The 24,380-nt window shown below is 47.8% G+C and overlaps 1 protein-coding gene across 1 annotated transcript in view; it reads left to right on the top strand.

Annotated features, from left to right (window-relative positions):
* phlpp2 (PH domain and leucine rich repeat protein phosphatase 2) overlaps nt 1-23,782 on the top strand; it is a gene marked incomplete at its 3' end in the record, with an annotated part of 293,323 nt that extends 269,541 nt beyond the window's left edge. Inside the window, 5 exon segments of the mRNA XM_084337142.1 lie at nt 7,272-7,402; nt 13,621-13,734; nt 15,389-15,583; nt 17,112-17,343; nt 22,472-23,782. Of these exon segments, the coding sequence (XP_084193268.1) occupies nt 7,272-7,402; nt 13,621-13,734; nt 15,389-15,583; nt 17,112-17,343; nt 22,472-23,782 (1,983 nt within the window).
* Nucleotides 23,783-24,380: the final 598 nt, after the last annotated feature.

The raw sequence follows: 24,380 nt of genomic DNA, 5'->3' as shown, positions 1-24,380 counted from the left end.
CATCGATCGGGGTAGAAATAAATATCCGATCAACAATCAAATTTATATATAGTGTTCTTACCTTGTATCTGATGTAATGCAAAAAAGATAATCCGCACGGCTCGGATCGTCCCAGAAAATAAACGACACCATTCCCGTAGGTGGCGGTATTTGCCCTTTTGTGAGCTCAGACCCATTCCCAACGATAACATCAGGCTGGATGGATGAAAATGTATGGATATCGCTAATAAAAGAAATAACGATTAAAACCCGACTATACTCAGGTCTGGCACTGAACGGTCGGCGAGTTAACCCGACTATCATCGTGACTGGCGTTGAATGAGTTAAGACTAGTGAGGGGGATCAGTTTGTCCATTTTCAACGTCTTTTGCTCTTCTTGCCCCTCTGGAAGTCCACCACCAGCTTCTTGGTTTTACTGGTGTTTAGTTGGAGGTGGTTGCTGTCGCTCCACCCCACAAAGCTCTCCACCAGGGCTCTATACTCCTCCTCATCGTCGTCGGTGATGTAGCTTACGATGGAGGAGTCATCAGAGAACTTCTGCAGGTGGCACCTACTTGAGTTGTGACAGAAGTCTGAGGTATAGAGGGTGAAAAGGAAGGGTGATGGCACAGTTCCTTGGGGGGCGCCGGTGTTGCTCACCAGTATGTCAGACTGACTGTCCTGTAGTCTGATGTACTGCGGTCTGTCAGTGAGGTAGTCCTTGATCCAGGCCACCAAGCCGTGCTCCAGCTCCACGCTAGCAGTGAAGGCTGGATGGTTTTGATTGATTGAAAACTTTATTAACAGATTGCAGAATGGGTACAGTAGGCTTGGGCGGTATGACTTTTTTCATACCGTTATACCTTGATTAGCTAATACCCCGGTATACGGTATATGACGGTATGACTTTCATTATCATCAGCGGGGGGGGGGGGGGGGGTGTCAACCCGTGTTACCAAGTAAACAAATCACGGAGATGAAATCACCAGTTCGCCTGCAGCATCTAGTGCTAACGTTAAGCTCTCAGAATGGTAGCAGTCCTCCCGCAGCATCTAATGCTAACGTTAAGCTCTCAGAATGGTAGCAGTCCTCCCGCAGCAGCATCTAGTGCTAACGTTAAGCTCTCAGAATGGTAGCAGTTAGCCCGCAGCATCTAGTGCTAACGTTAAGCTCTCAGAATGGTAGCAGTTAGCCCGCAGCATCTAGTGCTAACGTTAGCTCTCAGAATGGTAGCAGTTAGCCCGCAGCATCTAGTGCTAACGTTAGCTCTCAGAATGGTAGCAGTTCGCCTGCAGCATCTAGTGCTAACGTTAGCTCTCAGAATGGTAGCAGTTAGCCCGCAGCATCTAGTGCTAACGTTAGCTCTCAGAATGGTAGCAGTTCGCCCGCAGCATCTAGTGCTAACGTTAAGCTCTCAGAATGGTAGCAGTTCGCCCGCAGCATCCTACACACAACAACAACACACTCTCGTTACCACAACGCTTTATGGTATTTTCACAGCACTGTCGCAACATTACTGTAAAGCGTGAACACCGTTGTGATCATACACAACACTACAGTTAGCTCTCAGAATAGCCAGTTAGCCCGCAGCACCAGCAACGGTAAGCGTGTCTCATTTAATTTCACTCACTGAAGCGGGGTTCCCCTCCTCCTCCTCCTGTGTGTAGACAACCAGATGGCTCGCCCCACTAGTGAGGACTAGTCTCGCCCTCTGCTGGCGCGTGTGTGCACTACAACAAAACTCAGTTTAGACGGTATTGATTTTCAATACCGTCGGTATTTCGAAATACCCCGGTATACCGTAATACCGTCATACCGCCCAAGCCTAGGGTACAGTACAGTACAAGTGGTGTTGAAGGCACTGGAGAAGTCGAAGAACATAATCCTCACTCATGTGTATGCATGTGAATGAATGTTGGTGGTGGTCGGAGGGGCCGTAGGCGTTGATTATTCGCCACGCTTCCGTGAGTCTGCCTCAGGGCAGCTCTGGCTGCAATTGTAGCTTACCACCACTGGTATGACTGTGTATGAACGAATAATGGACTCTGTGAAGCGATCTGAGTCAGAGCAACAGTCAGTCAGAGAAGAGCGCTATATAAATCCACTCCATTATTATTATTATTATTCACTGAGCTGCGCGGCTTCTCCAGGTGTGTGTAAGCTTTGTGGAGCATATAGATGATGGCGTCCTCCACCCAGATGTTTGCTTGGTATGCAAACTGCAGGGGGTCGAGGGAGTCATGCACCAGGGGCTTGAGATGTTGCAGGACCAGCCTCTCGCATGTCTTCATGACGTGTGACGTCAGAGCGACTGGCCTATAGTCGTTGAGGGTGCTGGGACGTCTCTTCTTGGCCACCGGGACAATGCAGGAGGTTTTCCAGAGCTGGGGCACCCTCTCTAGCCTCAGGGAGAGGTTGAAGAGATGTTGGAGCGGTGCTGCCAGCTGCCCCACACATGCTTTGAGCACCCTGGGATTGGTGTTGTCCGGTCCTCTGGCCTTATTCACACTAATCTTGGAGAGCTGCCTCCTGACCTGGCTGTTAGTGATGGTCAGGGTTGGGGCTGATGTCTCCATAGATAGTGTACTGTTGGCTGAGGTGGTGGGGTTGGTGTTCGTGGGTTGTGGTGGCCAGGCTGCTGCTGTTGGGGGTGGGGTGCCGGTGCTGATGGGTGTGGGGGGAGGGGTGCTTGGGGAGTGGGGAGGGTGATTGATTGATTGATTGAAAAGTTTATTAACAGATTGCAGAATGGGTACAGTACAGTACAGCTCAATACATACAATTGTTAAGGGGATGCAGACCAGAGAAAGACTTTCGTCTTGTTTACATCAGGGTCCCCCATTTTCAATTCATCATAACATATATGACATACATGACATACAGATAGACAGTACTGCTACATCTATACATTTATGACATATCAGATTTGCAAATACAGTACTGTTTGTGATACAAAAGTGTCCAGAAAAGGAGTGTATATACATTTGGCGTAGAAACTGTACATTGGAGGAGGTTGGATGTGTGGGGTGGGGTTGGGTGGGTTGGGTGAGGGCTGTACATTGGAGGTGGGGGGGGGGGGGGGGGGGTTGGGTAGGGGGTGCTGGTGTTGATGGGTGGGGGAGGGGGAGGCTACTCTGGTCAAATGCCGCTTTTCCACTGCATAGTACCTACTCGACTCGACTCTACTCTACTCTGCCTTTTCAGTTTTCCATTGCCGAAATTAGCGTTTGGTACCTGGTACTGGGTACTTTTTTAGTACCTGCTTTCTCAAGGTTCCAAGCACCCTAGAAGTGGTACCAAAAAAGTTACGTGAAACACTGCAGACCACTGATTTGTCAGAAGAGAGAAGCGTCACACGTTGGAGCGCCCTGAACAAAAACAGAAACCCGCCATCTTTAAACTACCTCGCATAGAATTCATTATTTGTTTGCAGCAGGAACAAAGTGCAATAAACAAAAAAGGATACATTCACTGTGTATTCTGCCTCATTTATTGATGAAACAAAACCAACATCAACACAATTTACCACCAAGAGCGGAGAGTTTAGTCTCACAAAAAGATTGCAGTGTTTGTTAGCTTACATGCTAATGTTGTTGGGATTTACCATTATAATAGTTAGCATTGCGGCCAGTGTACATAGCGTGCAAAGATCGCTGATTTATAGCGGTCTGGTTAATGTTGTTATATCGTTTGTACTAGTAACGTTAGCGTTAGCAGAATAGACAGAGAGTCTGGTTAATGTTGTTATTGATTGATTGATTGAAAACTTTATTAACAGATTGCAGAATGCAGACCAGAAAAAGACTAAAAGGTCTAATATCTGGACGATACGTTTCGAACAAAAGTTTGTTACAATCATTTCATATAACGCTACTTAGCTACCGAACATTACAAGTAGATGTTATTTGTAACAAACTGATTGTTCATGCGTTGCTGATTAAATATATAAGATAGCTACCGTATTTTAGTTTAACAGCTTAACACTTTCCGTGCCAGCCATGCGGTGCCCCGGAACTCTGTTGCATGCCACCACCCACTTCAATGACAGAGCTCTCATATTTGCGAATGCATAAACTATATCTTAAATTATGTGTCTAATATGGCCGTCGCTTATCAATGACTTGTTTGCAGTCAACATTGTCGAAACGGATAGTTTTTTAATCCGTTCATTTCCGTTTTATACCATTTTGAAAAACGCTAGTTTTTTTTAAAGTTTCAGAAAAAAAATTAGATTCTGTGATAAACGCCCTTTACTGGAATACACTGGAATACACAAAACACATTGTAATTTTTCGGCCTATTTATGAATCGTTTTCAAATAAACGCTAGATTATCGATAGTATATGTGTACTTATGCACGCTGTAGAAGCGGGCTGAAAAATCGATTATCTTATTTCCTGATTGCACACACACACAGACACACACATACACACATATGGGACACGCTGATATATAGGTGAAAATAGCTCTGATTATCCCAAGACTGGTAAAATAGATTCCTTACCTCAGATCAGATATTCTCCAAAAAGATTATTCCAATTCCTGATCGCCATTCCAAATATCGATTGCGTTTATTGATCCAACGCTGGGTACTGGAAACACATATTCTCCGCTGTTCTGGTGGTGGGCAATGACTTGGATCGTCTCCGGTTACTTGTCTGACAAGTCAAATGTGGAAGCAGGACTTTTTTTTCTCCATGCGTTTCATTCAATCCAATCCAAAGGGGTGCAGTACCATCCGGAGAGACGATAGGGGGCGGTATTTTCCCTGTTCGAGTTCAGACAGATCCCCATTGGTAACGTGAGGCTAGATCAGGGGTGCCCAACCTTTTTTGAACCAAGATCTACTTTTTAATTTGCCACCTAGCCGAGAGCTACCAGCCCAAATTTGTCCTACTCTCGGCTAAGATAAGATAAGATATTCCTTTATTGATCCCCTTGGGGAAATTCAGGCATAATAGCAGCATGGGGGAAGGGGGGGGGGGGGGGTACAGGTAGTAAAAACAACACAAATGTCAATATAATTTACTATCTAACTAACTGAAAAATATATTCACAGTGTCATAAGGTGCATAAGGCTAGTATTAGTAGTAATAGTATTACCCATTCAATATGCACATGACAGAAAATATTATATGCCATGTGCATATTGAATGGGTAATACTATTACTACTAATACTAGCCTTATGCACCTTATGACACTGTGAATACTGTGAATATATTTTTCAGTTAGTTAGATTCTAACTAACTGAAAAATATATTCACAGTATGAAAAAATAACGATTAAAAACGAGATCTCTCGTCGGCTGGCACTCAACGGTTGGCATGAACTAACGAGAAATCTCGTTGTTGGCACTGAAAGTGTTAATGTTAGCTAAATCTTTGTGGACGTTTCATCGGGCACCTTTCATGTTATAAGCTTCGTTCCATTCTGACAGCAGCAAACCATTAATCTTTTTGACAATAAAAGGAGTCCTTTTAAAAACAATTAAAAAAAAATTATTCCTCCAAATCTCCACTTGTGTTTACTCTGGCTTGCTCCAAGCCCTCACGGACATAGCTATGCTCACACGGAGACAAACGGAGTACTACCTGCAGTGGAAAACGAACTAAGTACCAGGTACCAAAAGCGAGTAGAGTAGAGTCGAGTAGGTACTATGCAATGGAAAAGAGGCATTAGCGGTTAAAAAACGTGTTCAACTGGTTTGCACGCTCCGGGGTGCCCTGCTGTTTGAACCCAGTGATCCTCCAGACACCCGCCCACACCTCCCTGGTGTTGTTGGCCTGTAGTCTGCCCTCCAGCCTGTATCAAATAAGGAGGGGTCAGACCAAGGAGGGTTTTGTAACGAGTGTACACCAATGAATTTCTCGTTGAGTGTAATGACGGGCAATTTACACACGTGTATAAGTCACAGTGATGTGTTGAAACCGGGGCATTTGTAGCAAACCTAATTGCTGATTTGTGTCCCCTAACTAGTGTGTATAGACCACCGCAACACTTCTAGGATTCTGAAATCATGGGAGAGAGAGCAGGGGAAGAAAATGAATGAATGTGGATGAGAGCCTCGACATTAAGTGGTTGTTGCTACGGCTGTGGGGGAGCTGGAGACATGCTGGAGACATAATCGCATGCGCAGATTGCCCACGGAGTCTAGGTCTATCAATGTGTACATGCGTAGTTCGGGAGTAGGTGCGAAAAAACGACTATAGCTCGGCCGAGAAAGTGCTGATCGACTTGGGATTGGTCCCGCCATGTTCAGGAGACTCAGGCGTATAAAAATCTATTGGATCATGTCTCCAGCTCCCCCACAGCCGTAGCAACAACCACTTAATGTCGAGGCTCTCATCCACATTCATTCATTTTATCCCCCCGCTCTCTCTCCCATGAGCTCAATGTAACGCGGAAGTGCAGTGGTATATGCGCTCCAACCGACCCATTTCAACCTGTGCCTCTGTGTCTCTGTGTGTCTGTGTGTCTGTGTGTCTGTGCCTCTGTGTGTCTGTGTGTCTGTGTGTCTGTGTGTCTGTGTCTCTGTGCCTCTGTGTCTCTGTGCCTCTGTGTGTCTGTGTCTCTGTGTGTCTGTGTCTCTGTGTGTCTGTGTGTCTGTGTGTCTGTGTCTCTGTGTGTCTGTGCCTCTGTGTGTCTGTGTGTCTGTGTGTCTGTGTCTCTGTGTCTCTGTGTCTCTGTGTCTCTGTGTGTCTGTGTGTCTGTGTGTCTGTGTCTCTGTGTGTCTGTGCCTCTGTGTGTCTGTGTCTCTGTGCCTCTGTGTGTCTGTGTCTCTGTGCCTCTGTGTGTCTGTGTGTCTGTGTCTCTGTGTGTCTGTGTGTCTGTGTCTCTGTGTGTCTGTGTGTCTGTGTCTCTGTGTCTCTGTGCCTCTGTGTGTCTGTGCCTCTGTGTCTCTGTGTGTCTGTGTGTCTGTGTGTCTGTGTGTCTGTGTCTCTGTGTCTCTGTGCCTCTGTGTGTCTGTGCCTCTGTGTCTCTGTGTGTCTGTGTCTCTGTGCCTCTATGCCTCTGTGTCTCTATGCCTCTGTGTCTCTGTGCCTCTGTGTCTCTGTGTCTCTGTGTGTCTGTGCCTCTGTGTCTCTGTGTCTCTGTGTGTCTGTGCCTCTGTGCCTCTGTGCCTCTGTGTCTCTGTGTGTCTGTGTGTCTGTGCCTCTGTGTGTCTGTGTGTCTGTGCCTCTGTGTCTCTGTGTGTCTGTGTCTCTGTGTCTCTGTGTGTCTGTGTCTCTGTGTCTCTGTGTCTCTGTGTGTCTGTGCCTCTGTGCCTCTGTGTCTCTGTGTGTCTGTGCAGCTGGTAGACCTGAGCTGTAACGAGCTGACTGACATCCAGCTGCCGGACCCCTTCGCTGCCTCCCTACAGGAGCTGGACCTGACGGGCAACAGCAGCTTAATGCTGGAGCACAACACTCTCAACCTTTTCAGGTGAGACGCCCCCAAGACCAAACCAAGTGTTTTGGAGAGACTCAGGTGACTGACAAATTAAAAGAACCGGCAAACACCCAACAGCATGATTCAATTGGCTAGATGGTGGCACTGTTAATAATGATGTGAGAAGGGCGGCCGGGTAGCGCAGCGGACTAAGCGTCTGTCTACCACAGCAGAGACACTGGTATTGAATCCAGCTGTCAGCGGTGCCTCCGGCTTGGCCGGTCGTCATACTGACACAATTGGCAGAGTCAGCGGGAGGGCAGCCGGTGGGTGGTAATCTGGTCATTGTAAACAGCGACTCCTACAGGTCGGTCAGGGCGCCTGCACAGCGAGGAAGGGATCTGGGTGAGGTAGTGTGCCCTCCCACGCGTTACACTCACCCAATGAGAGTCCTCGCTGCCAGGTGAAAAGAGGCTGCTGGCTGTCTCCTATGTATCGGAGGAAGCATGTGATAGACTTCAGGGCTCCCTAGACCGGCAAGTAGACGGCAAATGCGCGCAACGACCAGGAAGGGGAGGGGGGAATTGGCATAACGACAAAAATTGGGATGGGAGGAAAATACACGAAAAATAGGAGGAGAAAAAGCGGATCAAAAAACAAAAGAAAACAAAAAAAAATAATGATGCGAGAAGGTCAGTACTCTCTCACACTGTGGGTCGCATTGATTGATTGATTGAAACTAGGGATGTCCGATATTATTGGCCTACCGATATTATCGGCCGATATTGGCATTAAAAAGTGATATCGGAAAATATCGGTATCGGTTTTCAAAAATATATATCAATAAATAATAAATATCAAATTACAAACGGTTACATACTAGGTAGGGAGGTTTGTGATCATGTTTTAAATTAAAAACAGTTACACACTGAGGTAGGGAGGTTTGTGATCATGTTTTAAATTAAAAACAGTTACACACTGAGGTAGGGAGGTTTGTGATCATGTTTTATATTAAAAACAGTTACACACTGAGGTAGGGAGGTTTGTGATCATGTTTTATATTAAAAACAGTTACACACTGAGGTAGGGAGGTTAGTGATCATGTTTTATATTAAACACAGTTACATACTGAGGTAGGGAGGTTAGTGATCATGTTTTATATTAAAAACAGTTACACACTGAGGTAGGGAGGTTAGTGATCATGTTTTAAATTAAAAACAGTTACACACTGAGGTAGGGAGGTTTGTGATCATGTTTTAAATTAAAAACAGTTACACACTGAGGTAGGGAGGTTTGTGATCATGTTTTAAATTAAAAACAGTTACACACTGAGGTAGGGAGGTTTGTGATCATGTTTTAAATTAAAAACAGTTACACACTGAGGTAGGGAGGTTTGTGATCATGTTTTAAATTAAAAACAGTTACACACTGAGGTAGGGAGGTTTGTGATCATGTTTTAAATTAAAAACAGTTACACACTGAGGTAGGGAGGTTAGTGATCATGTTATTAAATAAAAAACAGTTACACACTGAGGTAGGGAGGTTTGTGATCATGTTTTAAAGGGGACATGCATTGCTATTCCTTTCACTATTTGGGCAACTTTACACAATTCCTGTGAGTCTATGGTCTTTTCCAAAAAATTCATTGTTTTGTATTTCTTTTTATTTATTTATTTTCTTTTGTAGATTTTTTATTGTTTTTACTACCGGGCAGTCCGGTAGAGAGAGAGAGAGAGGAAGAACGGGAGACAGAGCGAGGGGAAGACTTTCGCCAAATTATGCCGGGTCCGGGAATCGAACCCGGGTCAGCCGCTTCGCGATGTAGCGCATTACATGGTTCACCACTTGGGCGCCCTTGTTTCTTATTTCTAATCAAGTACTCTAAAGCAGCATTTTTCCACTTCAAGATTTCAAGCTGTTTTGGGCTGGGCGCTTTGAGTGACAGTCACCCACAGTCTGCACTGGCAGACCGAGAGAGATATAGAGAGATAGAGGAGGGGGATACTAATTAACTTTGCCGTGGGGGGGCATAATCCCCCGGGACAATGCATTGGTAACTTGTTTCAAATGACAATATATACCCCTGTGAATATTATTGCACGGATCGGAATATGGGCGCGGGCGTGGGAGCGTGCGCACACATTTACACACACACACTCCACTACACGGGCTGGAGGTTGTGTGTAAATGCTTGTGTCCCTCTCTCTCTCTCTCCCTCTCTATCTCTCCTTCTCTCTCTCCCTCTCTCTCTCTCTCTCTCTCCCTCTCTCTCGCTCGCTCGTTCTCTGCTGTCTCTGTCAACCTGTTTCAGGAAGTAATTCCACTCGCTCTGTTGTTGAGCGAATTGTTGATTGTGGGCGGTGACTACAACCAGTGCCTTACTCACGTCAGCAAAACAGTCAAATCAGAACGGCTTAGTTGAGTGAGGGAGGATCTCGTGAACTCGAGACTAAACTGATGAGTCAAAATGAGAATTAGAGACACAGACCCCATTGATATAAACCCCCATTGCTAGGAAACAATGCTAAACACTGGAAAAGGCCATTTATAAGACACGGGACCTTTAAATTAAAAACAGTTACATACTGAGGTAGGTAGGGGATAGTGGTGGATTTATTTTGAATGTGAGTTGAAGATCATTCTGAACTCGTGGGACCTTAAGTATAAGTCAATCATTTGAGCAGGTCAGATAAGGTCCATCTGATAATCTAGCATCATTATGATATATGGTGGCAACTTTCCATCAATGGCCTTAACACATAAACAGATAGCAATGCTTATTTAGCCTCTCTGATAGAGAAGACCAACCCACCTTATCATACAGGATGCAATAACTATGTGCCGTAACTATGATATATCAGATATCATAATGAATCTAAGAGCAGAATAATAGACTGTGTCTAAAGGTAAAAGAGTGGAAGGGCATGTCTATAAATTACATCACTATAAAGTTTAAACCATAACCAACATAAAGACTGCTTCAACAATCCTCTTTCTGCAAATCATAGGGAAGCTGGATTTGTTTCTGTAAAATAACCCAATTGTTTGTCTCGGTTTGCTAGTGGGATTGGATATGTGGTATTTAACAGTATATTTTTCATAAAGCATTGCCATAATAGTTGCTATACGCAACCCACAGTTCTTGTACTAAAACTCTGGCTATATTAAAGCTGCCAGTGGTTGGATTTTCACATGGATATATTATTGTCAAATGGGGGAAACTGTACATTGGAGGGGATTGGGTTTGGACATTTACAGGGGCCAGTTTCGAATTGCAGTCTCCCGTAGGTGTTCTTTGAGAGTGGTTTTGAAAGTAGGTAGTGATTCACATTCCTTTACAGCTGTGGGTAAGATGTTCCACATTGATGTGGCATAATTGCAAAACGTGTTTAGTCCCTTGTTTGAACCAAATCTGGGTTTAACATGATTTGTGGAGCTCCCTCTGGTGTTGTGGTCATGGTATTCACTGACCTTTGGGAAGTATTTTGACATGTACATGGGTACCTTAGTGGTGTAGTGTATCTTGTAGACCAGGCCCATTGCAAGTTGCTGTACTCTGTCGTCTACTCTAAGCCATCCTAGGTTGTCAAAGTGGGCAGGGGTGAGGTGGGTTCTAGGAGTAAGGTCAAGCAGTAGTCTGACCAGTTAGTTTTGAGATGTTTGTAATCTTGTTTTTAGCGCCTTTGAGGTGCTTTGGTACCATGAGGTGCAAGCATAGTCGCAGTACCCTTGAATGAGTGCTCCTGCCAGAGTCTTCAGGGTATTCTTGTTTATCAGTGAGGAGATCCGGTACAAGAATCTAGTTTGTTGGTCAACCTTTTTGATTACATTGGATGACATTTTGTCACAGGAAAGATTGGCCTCTAGGATGGAACCCAGGTAGGTAATTTCATCTTTCCTTGTGACAATATTGTCACCCACTGTAACTGAGAAGCCGTCGGTCTTGCTGAGTTTGTTATTTGAACTGAAGATAATGGACTCTGTTTTACCCAGGTGTAATGATAGTTTGTTATCAGCGAGCCAGGTGCAGATTCTGCCTAGTTCCGAGCTGAGGTTTTTTTCAACCTGTAACTTGTTCTTGTCAGAGACCAGCAGGGCTGAACCCTGTTTACCTCCCTGTCTTCTGGGATAATGACTGAACCCTGTTTACCTCCCTGTGTTCTGGGATAATGACTGAACCCTGTTTACCTCCCTGTCTTCTGGGATGATTGATTGATTGATTGATTGAAAACTGTATTAACAGATTGCAGAATGGGTACAATACAGTACAGCTCAATACACACAATTGTTAAGGGGATGCAGACCAGAGAAAGACTTTCGTCTTATTTACATCAGGGTCCCCCATTTTCAATTCATCAGGACATATATGACATACATGACATACAGATAGACAGTACTGCTACATCTATACATTTATGACATACCAGATTTGCAAATACAGTACTGTTTGTGATACAAAAAGAGTCCAGAAAAGGGAGTATATACATTTGACGTCAAAACTGTACATTGGAGGAGGTTGGGTGGGGTTGGGTGGGGGGGGGGGTTGGGTAGGAGGGGTTGGGGGGGGGGGGGGAACACTGTACAACTGTACAAGCAAGACTGTACATTGGAATATTGACAACCATACTAGGTCATTTACTGTACATTGGAGGGGGTTGGGTTAGGACATTTACAGGGGCCAGTTTAGAATTGCAGTCTCCCGTAGGTGTTCTTTGAGAGTGGTTTTGAAAGTGGGTAGTGATTCACATTCCTTTACAGCTTTAGGTAGGGCGTTCCACATTGATGTGGCATAATTGCGAAACGTGTTTAGTCCCTTGTTTGAGCCGAATCTGGGTTTAACATGATTTGTGGAGCTCCCTCTGGTGTTGTGATCGTGGTATTCACTGACCTTTGGGAAGTATTTTGACATGTACATGGGTACCTTGGTCGTGTAGTGTATCTTGTAGACCAGGCCCATTGCAAGTTGCTGTACTCTGTCGTCTACTCTAAGCCATCCTAGGTTGTCAAAGTGGGCAGGGGTGAGGTGGGTTCTAGGAGTAAGGTCAAGCAGTAGTCTGACCAGTTTGTTTTGAGATGTTTGTAATTTTGTTTTTAGCGCCTTTGAGGTGCTTTGGTACCATGAGGTGCAAGCATAGTCGCAGTACCCTTGAATGAGTGCTCCTGCCAGAGTCTTCAGGGTATTCTTGTTTACCAGAGAGGAGATCCGGTACAAGAATCAAGTTCGTTGGTTGACTTTTTTTATTACATTGGATACCATTTTGTCACAGGAGATATTAGCCTCTAGGATGGAACCCAGGTAGGTAATTTCATCTTTCCTTGTGACAATATTGTCACCCACTGTAACTGAGAAGCCGTCGGTCTTGCTGAGTTTGTTATTTGAACCGAAGAGAATGGACTCTGTTTTGCCCTGGATAATGACTGAACCCTGTTTACCTCCCTGTGTTCTTGGATAATGACTGAACCCTGTTTACCTCCCTGTCTTCTGGGATAATTACTGAACCCTGTTTACCTCCCTGTCTTCTGGGATAATGACTGAACCCTGTTTACCTCCCTGTCTTCTGGGATAATGACTGAACCCTGTTTACCTCCCGGTCTTCTGGGATAATGACTGAACCCTGTTTACCTCCCTGTCTTCTGGGATAATGACTGAACCCTGTTTACCTCCCTGTCTTCTGGGATAATGACTGAACCCTGTTTACCTCTCTGTGTTTCTCTTCTGGGATAATGACTGAACCCTGTTTACCTCCCTGTGTTTCTCTTCTGGGATAATGACTGAACAAGTTCAAGTTTGTTTATTATTTGTCACAACAAAATACAGAATACTTTATGATGAAATGCTTGTTTCTGTATGAGCGCCTGAGAGTGTGCTACATACAGTAAAAAAAAAAAAAAAAGTAAGTAAGTAATTAAGAAGTAAGTAAGAAGTAAGTAAATCAATATACATATATACAATACAGAGTAAAATTAGTAACAGTGAGGTACAATGCAGAGGTACAAAATTTAGGATAGGGTGCGAATGAGGTATGAATGTAGTGCAAATCTCTTTAATAATAGATCAATATAAAGTGTGAGTGTCTAAAGTGAATAAAGTGAGTGGTAAGGTGAGTGTTTGTTTAAAGTGAGCGTGTACTGTACATGTGGATGTGTGTGCAGTGTGTGTAGATGATGGGTTGTTACATAGTGTCATTGTCATTGAGCATCCTGATGGCCTGGGGGTAGAAGAACCTCCCTGTGTTTTTCTTCTGGGATAATGACTGTGAACCCTCTCTCAGCCACATCACCACACTGAAGGTGGACCAGAAGTCAGCCACGCCAGCGGCAGACCCCCAGGGAGCCCCCACCCTGTGGAACCACGGCTACTCTGAAATGAGCGGCCAGAGGAACAAGTGAGCGACTCGAGAGGACAGGGGGAACGGGGGAAAGAGATATCGGCTATGTCCTTAGTTTGTATGTGTGAGCACGTTCAGTAGATTTATATATATACTGGACATGTCTGTATTATGCCACTAGGAGACCCGGGTTAAGGAAATGCTATGGACCCCCCACTAGATCAAAACCATGCTTGCATGTGCACATAAATCCAATTGAAAATTGTGAGATGATGCAATTAATGTACACATACACCTGGGGCCCCTGATTGTGTGGGGGCCCTGGGGCATTTGCCCAGTAACCAAAATATATACAATATTGTAGGAATTTCCTTTTGGCACATTTTCAGCTGTAAATTAAAATGTTGGATTGTGTGTGCACTGTGCGTGCACGTTTCATATGCGTTTTTTCTAAACCTAGCCGCATTTCTGGCAAGACGCTCTCTGATTGGCCGACGCCTGTTTCTACACTGGTTAAGCTTAGGCACTCTTTCGAAGTTGGTTACGGTTAGAGTTTGTCTTAGAGCGTGACGGCAAGTTCTTTCGACGGTTAAGCTTAGGCATTCTTTCGAAGTTGGTTAAGGTTAGAGTTTGTCTTAGAGCATGGCGATAGAACGCCAGGTAATTTGCAGGCTGTTTGACGTGGAAATGGGCAAAGACACAGCTCGTCACGCGATTGGGCAAACGGGTCAGTGGCCAATCAGAGAGCGTCAGTCAGTGCCAATCAGAGAGCGTCTGCCAGAAATGCGGCTAGGTTTAGAAATAACGCGTTTCATATAGTATTACAGCTACTTTCAATAGTATTAGTAGGGGGGAAACGTTTAGCATGGCAGTGTTGTAGATTAGATTAGATTCTATTCGATTTGATAAAAATGTGGTGTCATTATAATACAGCACAAGTACAGTACTGGAGAAGTGCTCTTTCAAGTAACAGGCAAATCCTAGTACATCCCATAATGACACCCCATGTGTCTGCTAGTAAGGCAATGTCTGATAGGACCGGCCTGCAGGTAGGCTGTGAATACTACTGTTAAAAGTACAAGGGAGACAGTGAAGCACAATGCTGCCTGTATCTATTGCATCATTGATGAGAGCCCAGGGTGCCTGGCTTCCCTCGCAGGGTCATGGCCTCCACAGCGGCCCACACAGCGGGGTCTGGTGTCCCTCGCCCCCCCACTGCCTCTATATGAGGGCTGTGGCTTTATATGTTCAAGTATGTAATATGTATGAACTCGCGTAATATTAGGTATGCAGCAAATTTTTTTTTATCTGTGCAGGAATAATTACGTGTACACCTGTAGGTGTAAGTATATGTATGTATGTGCGACACGGATATGTATGCGGAGATGTAAATATGTATGTATGTACATATACTGTACGTGCTAACAATGTATTTTTATGTAGATATGTATGTATATATGTGAATATGTGTCTATTATAGATGAGATGCCAAGGGGAGGGGGAGGGGGGGGGGGGGTGATTACCGTATAGAGATATTATTTTGTAATCCTGAACTGTTAAATTGAAAAACAAACAATAATAATAAACGTATAAAAGTGTAAGAAAAAAAGAAAAGAAAAAAGGATGTATGAACAGTTTTTAGCGCTGTATGAGAGGGATTATGTCTTTAATGTGTATATTTTGTATAACATGTATCTTTTTCTGGGGACAGGTTGTGTGTGTCTGTGCTGGCAGTGGACAGGTTTGGGGACAGCGTGGAGGCGGCCTACGGCATCTTTGACGGAGACCGCAACGAGGAAGTGCCCCGGCTGCTGCAGTGCACCATGGGAGATGTGCTGTCAGAGGAGCTTCAGCACTCCAGCGTGGACAGTGTTTACATGACCAACACCTTCCTCACCTCACACAGGTAGGGGGATCCAGTCATTAAGGCAGCTCGACAACTCCATTATTAACACATTGACCGCCGGGGGTTGTGCCCATCTCATACCCCTCTCTGCCACCGTTAAAAGCCTATGGAGATGTTTACCTTCTTTGCAGGGCTATAACTTTTAAAATTGTATTGCTATATTGACATTACTATGGCCCATTCAACATCGATTATCTATCGTTCAGGATGTGGGAACGTTATACTTTTTCATTCATACATTGTTGTGTTAATACCTTCGAGAATATAAGTATGTTTTTAATCTTTTCTGCTGTAATTCCAAAAACCCTAGTTATAGGCCCAAACGCATATGATAGATTATCGATTGCCGTTTCTTTCCCATACACGCTATATTAAAAAATTCAAATGTATATGATCGGTATACATTATGCTTCATCATGCGTGAAGGAAAGGGGGGGGGGTGGGTCGTTTATAATTCCTTGATCAGTAACGGCTTTATTTACTATGGGTGGATATATTGATCAGACTGATTACAAACAAGGAAACGCACAATCGGGCTGAAGATAACGTTACTGTCCCCTTACCGTGGGCCGATGAGACTGGCGGTGAAAGATCCCAATTATTCGACGCCGATCACCTAAGTCCATTTCCGGTTTGTATGGCACAATAAACGCCGAAATCATATCGATTATTATGTTTAGAAAGCGATCCATATGTACTATAGTGTCTGTCAGGAGTCCCGTAGTGAGATGTGACTGCCGGAGGAATTTCCTCGATGCACCGATGACACTTCCGGTTTTTGCGAGAGTGTAACTCGCCCGACCATCCACCAGGCGGCGGTATTGAGCCGTTGCAGTCCCATCTAGGGTCCCGCTAGGGCATCGGGGGTTGGGTGGATGAATTATGAATGCCATGGCATTCATATTGATCTCAAAAACGCTGTACAGCGATCTTGGCGGTCAACGCATGGCGGGCAATAACGCTGAAAAGCGATCTTGGCGACCAATGTGTTAAGAAACTACTGCAGTCTTTACACAGTCCGTGTTTCACCTTCAAAGAACAAACTGATCATTGCACCGTTGCCACTGTTTTGTTGTGTCTACAAACAGACATTTGGATTGTATATAGGCACCATTAGATTGATTCGATTTTTAGATTCAATTCAAATGTAAATGGCTGCATTTATATGTATTGTTCTTATACAGCACAAGTACAGTACAACGAAAATACATTTGGCATCCAACCAGAGTGCAAATGTAACAGTGAAGTGTAATAGTAATATACAATGTACAGGTGATTAAACTGGGTATGAAATATATAAATGAGTACTACTGGGTGTAGTGCTAATCAGATGTATGTACAGAGTTGTAATATTAATATGTACAGGGATACATACAGGTATAAAGACAGTATGGCAGGAGTCATACTGGCCAGCAGTGTAACTAGTAAGAGTAGGTAAGGGATATGTACAGATATAAATATAGTATCTACAGATATGCAAAAGGATTATGTGCAGGTATGTACATTGTTGTGTCTTTTTATGGTACAGGAAACTGGGTATGGCTGGCCAGAAACTGGGTGCCTCTGGTCTGTTGTGCTACATCCACCATGAGCCCTGCGAGCCCGGAGGCCACTTCTGCCTGACCGTGGCCAACGTGGGCAGCTGCCAGGCAGTGCTGTGCCGGGACGGTCAGCCTCTTGCCCTCTCCAAGGTCTTCAGTTTGGAGAACAGCACAGAGGAGATGGAGAGAGTTAAGCTCAGCAAAGCCATTATCACGGAGGTAATGTAACTCACAGTTCATATGTGTTTCCTTGTTCGTATGTTAACACACAGGCTACATTTAAACCTCAATAGATATTTTCATCTAGTATTAATGGTCTTAAAGGTCTCCTCCACTCAGAAACATGTTTTTAACAGTTAACTCCTCTTGGAGGCTGGATGACTTTTGACTATACAGATTGTTATTTATGACTAACTCCTCTTGGAGGCATGACTTTCGACTATACAGATTGTTCTGTGACATAGTGGCTCCGCTCGGCGTCACTCATGCACTATCTCGCATATGTGCACGCGCACTGAATAAAATTCCACAATGTACCTTTATCCCAGTATTCGTCTGACCACACCCCTCGTTAGCTTACCTTCATAAGCAGGTGTGTGGTCACCTGCTCTCCTCCTTCTCGCTTTCACCACAAGGAAGTGCCTTCGGTAGTACCCCACTTGACGTGTTGTTAGTTGAAAAGAGTTGAGACGTGTTTATATTGTGCTTAGTTTTTTCTTCTCTCATAACTATTCAAAGGAAAAAGCTAAGTCATAATGTCTACTTCGGAGAGTAGACCCACTCTTCACCAGCGGTTCTCCATTCCCGCCTCTGTCGTGCGTCGTGGTTGCCGACCCAGCCCAGGAGACAGCCGATGGATAGTTTGCCTCTCCGAGGAGCCGAGGCATCGGTGCCGTCGCCCCGGCGATGGCATGATCTCGACTCTGGTTCCTCTGGTTCCAGGGAATCTTCCGTTATTGAGCGGACGGTTTTTTTGGTTCCGGAGGATTTGCGACGCAAGCTTTTTTCGCGTCTGCCCGTTCACGCCGCAAGATGGTGGCATGCAGACGCGAACGGCCTGGGTTTGGGGAATTGCTGGAGACCAGCGAGGATGCGTCGGGCTCTGGATGTCCGATGGAAACTGAGGACTTCATGGAAGAGTCAGACGGATTCTTGTTTGAAGGCCCTGTGGAGGAGAGTATCCCTCCTGTCCAGGAAACACCGGAGGGGGGAGAAATGTCTCCTTGGGGCGCCTTGTTCGAGGATGTCGGGGAACCACCTCGGCCTCTTCGGCAGGATGCCCTGCTATCAGCCACATCAGACTGTGGCTCCTCAATTGGTCGAAGCCTGCTGCATGTGAGGGATGCGGGTTCGGTGGAGGAAAGTCAGCAGGGGGAACTGCGGGCTTTGTTTCCCGAGCTCATGGCGGTAGCTGCCGCTGCAAACGGCGTGCCGCTGCCGCAGCCATTGCCTGCTCCTGCCCCCGATGATCTCATAGGTCATCTCTGGCAGCGTCGCCCGGTGAGAGGGGTGGACGTTGTCTACCCATTTTTCCCCTCAATGGGGGCCTATGTTCGTCAGGGCCAGGCGGTGTCTCACATCATGGGACTTACCCCCGCCTACGTACCAGTTACGCGGGTGTCGGGGTTGGTCAAAGGTATGAGAGAGGGCGTGCCACGGCTTGATAGGCCGATGGCCTCTGTCCGGATGTGGTGTGGGAACCATTATGCAAGCCGGTTCTCCATGGAAGATCGGCTAGGCGATTGGCATATTGGGGTGACCAGTCATTTATCGCTGGTACACAATCGCTGGCTGCGGCTTCTAACATCGCCCACCTGGCTAGATTTGTATCGGGGATAATGGCGGGCGGCACGGGTCTGACCGAGGTAAAATGCGATCAGATCACCCAGGCGGCAGGAGCTGTCCTGCATCTTACCCAGGTGCAGGCCATAGCCTCGGGGAAGATGCGTGCCCTGGCCACCCTGACCCAGCGCCACCTTTGGCTGGAGCAGGCTCGAGTGCCGGAGAAGAAGAGAGCCCCTCTTCTGACGGCCAACCTCTCCGATGCTGGATTATTCGGGAAGGCCCTACAGCTGATGACCTCAACGTGCAGAGAGATGGCAGAGGAGAGATCCGTTCTCCAACCCCATTTTCCGCCTCCCGTCCTTGCCGGTGGAGTCAGAAGGCTTCCACGACGTCGAGCTCCCTCCGCCGTGCCTACCACTGCCTCCGCCGCCACTGCTGGCCCGTCCAAGAAGGCCAGGAGGAGAGACAGCGATTATATAGACAGGGGTTATCTTGACACGACTCATATTACAAACAGGAGTCGTGTACAGGGTTTCCCCCCGTCATAGCATATACGTTGCTATGGCGACGGCTTCCATGAGTTGAGATCTTTACGTAAGGTTGTGGTGTTAAAGTGTCGGGTTAGAGCGTAAGGCTTACAGGTCTGCTACGCTCGATTTTATGTGTAAACTTGAGTCAGTTGGTCACGTGACTCACAGTTGACATGTCTTTTTCATAACCGCGACTCGTGTGGGAAGGCTTCGGGGAAGTTCGGTCTATACTCTTTGACAAAAGGAGTGACTGGATGTAAAAATGTAAAGCAGTTTTTACTCCCAGCTGTGCAGTTGGGTTTATACTGTTGATGCTTCTTCTTTATTATTATAAAGAGTTGGAGTTGGTTGCATCTCACCCCTCTTGTCGTTCCCCTGGGCGCCTTGGGGATTCAGTGAAAGGTCTAAATAGCCTATTTATTGATGTGGATATACCCGCCGCACACATAGTGCTAGTTCGGGATGTTCTGTTGGACGTTCTGTTGACTGGCGCGCCTTGGTTGCTTGGGGTTAAAACAGCGTTTTTATAAAGCAACTGGGATGGGGGTTTTTCCTCTTCCGACGACCTGTGTGGTTGTCGACGGATTCTCGTTCATATCGGGGGATGATGACAGAATGAATCTGAACATACGTAGAAGGGTTTCACGCCCTGGGGGTGGGCCGCCGGGCGCGGTTCGCACCAAACGTCTGGGTGGCGCCTTCTTTTCATGTTTAAGATCAACACGCATGTCTGCCCCTTCTCCTGGAGTTGGCAGATCGGCGTGATTAGGGCACGGGACTGGTTCTGGACACGCTGGTCCGGATCAGTTGCACCCGTTGTCCGCCGGGGATGCAGATCTGCTGTTCTGGTACCCTGAGGGACTTGGGCTTTTTTCGGGGGGGAAAATGCCAGGTCGGTCCGGGTGTCACAGGGTTAAGCGCTATGGAGCCCTTGTTGGGTACATTGTATTCTACACTGTCGTAATGGCTTACGGCCGTGCCAACCTGCACACGCCCGATCTCGTCAGATCTCGGCCGCCACGCAGGTTGGTCTTGGTTAGTACTTGGTTGGGTGACCTCCTGGGAATACCAAGTACGGGGTGTTGGGGCTGGTTCTCCATTTCTTTTGCTCTTCTCTTACGCGTGGCGTAGAGGGGCCTGTTGGGGTGGTCTTTGACCTCCTCGGGGGATCCTGTGCTCCCCGTATCGCCGGGCCCGGTCCGGAGTAATGTTTTCGTTGACCCGTAGGCCCGGGATAACCCTGTTGGAAACTGAAACGATACTGCGGTGGGCCGCAGGTACGTTTTGGAGTTTTTTTCCTGAGGGGTTATAGGAACAACCACCGCATTGGGTAACGCCAAGGTGGTTGATTCCCTGATGTGTTGGAGCAGTGTCAACTCCCGGGTTACCCGGTTGAGGGTGCCCCTGCACGTTCATGACGTCTGCCGATCGTGTCAGCCTTCTCTGCCTCAACCCCTCTGGGTGGGTTTTTTTTTAATGGAGGCTTGGTCATGCAACAACGCCAGCATACGCCCCTTCCGCCGGGGCGGCTGTGTTCAGCTGTCCCCTCTGGCGCCTGTCTCGTCCGCAGTCTCCAGGCTCGGGTTAACAGCCTGTTGCCTGGTTTTTTCCCCGGTGCGCTGCCTGCTTCCGTGGTAAGTCTTGTTATTGCAGCCATGCTGACTGTCTGTACTGCAGGGTCGGTGTGCCAGGCGGTGTACTATTGGGGGGACAGGGCCCGCTCGGCTGAGGGGCCTTTGTCCGAATACGCTGGCGATGTGGGGGGCGGGGTCACTAAGTGCCCACCTGGTGGGGTCTTGATGCTGGCATCATGGACCTCTCCGGGCCCCCGTTCCAGGGGGTCCAGTCCCTTTGGTGGGTCTGGGCCTTCCTTCGCGCTCCGCTGCTACGGCCTTGCCACGGGGTTGGGTTTGCCCTTGACCCCGTGATTCTGGGGGCAGTAACGAGGTTGTTCCCTCCGTTCGTTCCCGGGTGGCATGCGGGTTGTGCGTGTGTGTAGTCGTGGGGTCAGGCCACGGTCTGCTCACCCTGTGCGTTGAGTTGCTTGAGTGCCTCTTCGCACGGTCGGGTCCGTCGCCCTCCCGGGAAACCTCCAATAGGGGGGGTGCCCTCCATTAGGTGGGGTCGGGGGGGCTCGGCCCTCCCTGTTCTGATGGTTGTGGGGGGCCTTCAGCGGGGTGTATTTGTCGGCCGGTGGCTCCCGCTCTGCCTCCCTTGTGCATGAGTGACACCGAGCGGAGCCACTATGTCACAGAACAATAGGTTCTATAACCATGTTCTGTTAATAGTGGTGACGCTCGGCGTCCGACACCGCTGCAGCCCTTGATCTCACTTGTGGTGAAAGCTTGGGAAGGAGGAGAGCAGGTGACCACACACCTGCTTATGAAGGTAAGCTAACGAGGGGTGTGGTCAGACGAATACTGTGATAAAGGTACATTGTGGAATTTTATTCAGTGCGCGTGCACATATGCGAGATAGTGCATGAGTGACGCCGAGCGTCACCACTATTAACAGAACATGGTTATAGTTATAACCTATTGTTATTTGTGCAGAACGTGTCACCGGAGCGCCTTTTTCACATTCTTCCACTGGAGGGAACTATCATGGTGGCTATTATCCAGCTGGCCACACTGCCATCCAGGACTGCTAACGTGAAACTCATATAATAAGTTGATACATGTAGTGATCTATGCACAAAAACAATAGTTTTTTCAACAAATCTTAGTCATAACAAGGTTGTGTACGGGTGTAATGTTTGGGCCAAACAGATTTTTGGTAAACCGTTTAGAAAGTTAACCGGCTTGGGGGGAGACCTGAGAGAGAGGGGGGGGGGGTCATAGATCCTTGCCTCCCCCCATGAGGGCAGAGGTGTAGGGATGCTGCTAAGTCAATACCAGTAGTTTCTGGTGGAAAAACCAAACAAATTGTTATTCAATATACATCATTTTAGTGTAAAGTGTTAAAGCGGAGGGGATCTTTATTGAGAAGTGCTTGTTCAGTATTGTGAGAGAGGAGTTGTTTCCGTTTCACAGGATAACAAGGTGAGCGGAGTGACGTGCTGTTCTCGCCTGCTGGGCTGCTCTTATCTGTCTCCCTGGGTGCTGCCTAGTCCCTGGGTGCACACCGAGCCCCTCTGTTCTCTGGACCACTTCCTGATCCTGGGGAACCGAGCACTGTTCGAAAAGGTCTCCTACCAGGAGGCCGTGGACATTGTGCAGGCTGTCCGGGATCCGCGTGCTGCCGCTAAGAAGCTGTGCTCCCTGGCCCAGAGCTACGGCTGCAGGGACAACCTCGGGGCCGTGGTGGTGTCCCTGCACATCGGCGAGGACAGCTGTACCTGTGAGCCCCCGCACTCCGCCACTGAACCGCGGGGCCCGCCTCCGACCCCCGTGCCCGTCTCGGTGGCCTCGGGCCCCGCGGAGCCGGCCACCCCGTCGTCCAGCGGCGGCATTGCCTCCGAGTTCAACAGCGAGACGTCTGCCTCGGAGGTGGGCAGCGAAGCGGGGTCCACCGTTTCGGACGAGCACACCTCCTCGGGCCGCGTGTCCCGCCCGGAGAGGCGCTGCAGCCTGCACCCTGCGGCGCCGCCGTGCGGGGTCACGGTGCCGGGCGCAGCCGGGGTGGCGCCTCACCCGGTCCTGTTCCAGCGGCAGCCCTCCTGCGCCACCTTCTCCAGTAACCAGTCCGACAATGGGCTGGACAGCGACGACGAGGCTCCCCTAGAGGGCGTGATCTCCAATGGCAGCAAGCTAGAGGTGGAGGTGGACATCCACTGCTGCGCTTTCCAGCTACGCTCTGGGGCCCCGGAGAAGAGCTCCAAAGATGTGGACTTTGACAAGCGGGGCTCTGACTACCCCAACGGAAAGATGCGCAGGCAGAATAGCGTTGTGGTGTCCGCGACAAATGGCTGCCTGCTGGCTGTTTGTGGAAGGGAGTTTTCTGACCTGAAGAAGTCACCGTCCACCTCCAGCCTGTTTGGGAAGAAGCTGTCCAACGGCTCTGTGGTGGTGCCCGAGGACAGCCACAACATCATCGAGGTGGCCCTGGAGGCCCCTAAGAAGAAGTCAGGCTACTTCACTGCCCCGGCTCAGCAGGACCCCGAGGACCAGCTGATCGTACCCCCTAGTCTGGAGCAGGACGTCAGGGAACAGCTGAGGGGACAGAGCCCCGTAGTCCCAGGCCCCCCACTCCCATCCACGCCCCCCACCGTCAGAGACCCCGTGTGGGATCAACCACACACCCCCGCCCCTATTCTGCATCAGCAGGGCCTCGCCCACACCCCCGTCACAGCCTCTGCCCCCGCTCCCGTCCTACAGCAGGAGGTCTATGATACTGCCCTCTAGAGGGGGTCAGAGCACAGTGCGATGGCAGCCCTGTGACAGGGCCACAGTAGTAGAGGAGGCCTACCTGTGGGATATTCCAGTTCAAGTTGCCACTCTGCTCTTTCATGAAGACAAGATGGACATATGGGACTGATGGATTGTTATTGATGGCACACTGCGCCAGCTAGCAAACGATTGTGCCATTAGTGTGAGATGCTACGCTGCTCGTCTGAAGCTGACGGAAGGTGCCTGGCGTGTCTGAGAGGGGCGCGTGACACGAGGTTGTGAAAAGGAAGAGTGCGCAGCACGGGGCCAAGATAGGTCTGAACTGGAATACCTCATGTACTAAAACACTGCAGAACTAGCAACGTCTCCCTTTACTCACTCACGAGCGGTCTAGAGAGGTGTATACCGTAGGCTCCTGTTGAGTGTGGTCATCATCTCAAAAGTCTCCTCTTGGGTGCTGGAGAGAAGACCTGACACTGGAAGGTGGAAAAAGTGCCTACTGCAGATGACTCAGCCCAGAGCTCCCTGCCAGTCTGGCTGTGTTTGTATAATGTGAGTGTGATTGGTATTTAAATCTGGAGGATATCACTGTGTAACAGTGACTCCAAGAGGC

Source organism: Notolepis coatsorum, assembly GCF_963971535.1.
Source record: "Notolepis coatsorum genome assembly, chromosome: 20".
Lineage (NCBI taxonomy): Eukaryota > Metazoa > Chordata > Actinopteri > Aulopiformes > Paralepididae > Notolepis > Notolepis coatsorum.
This window is presented reverse-complemented; position numbering and strand designations above follow the sequence as displayed.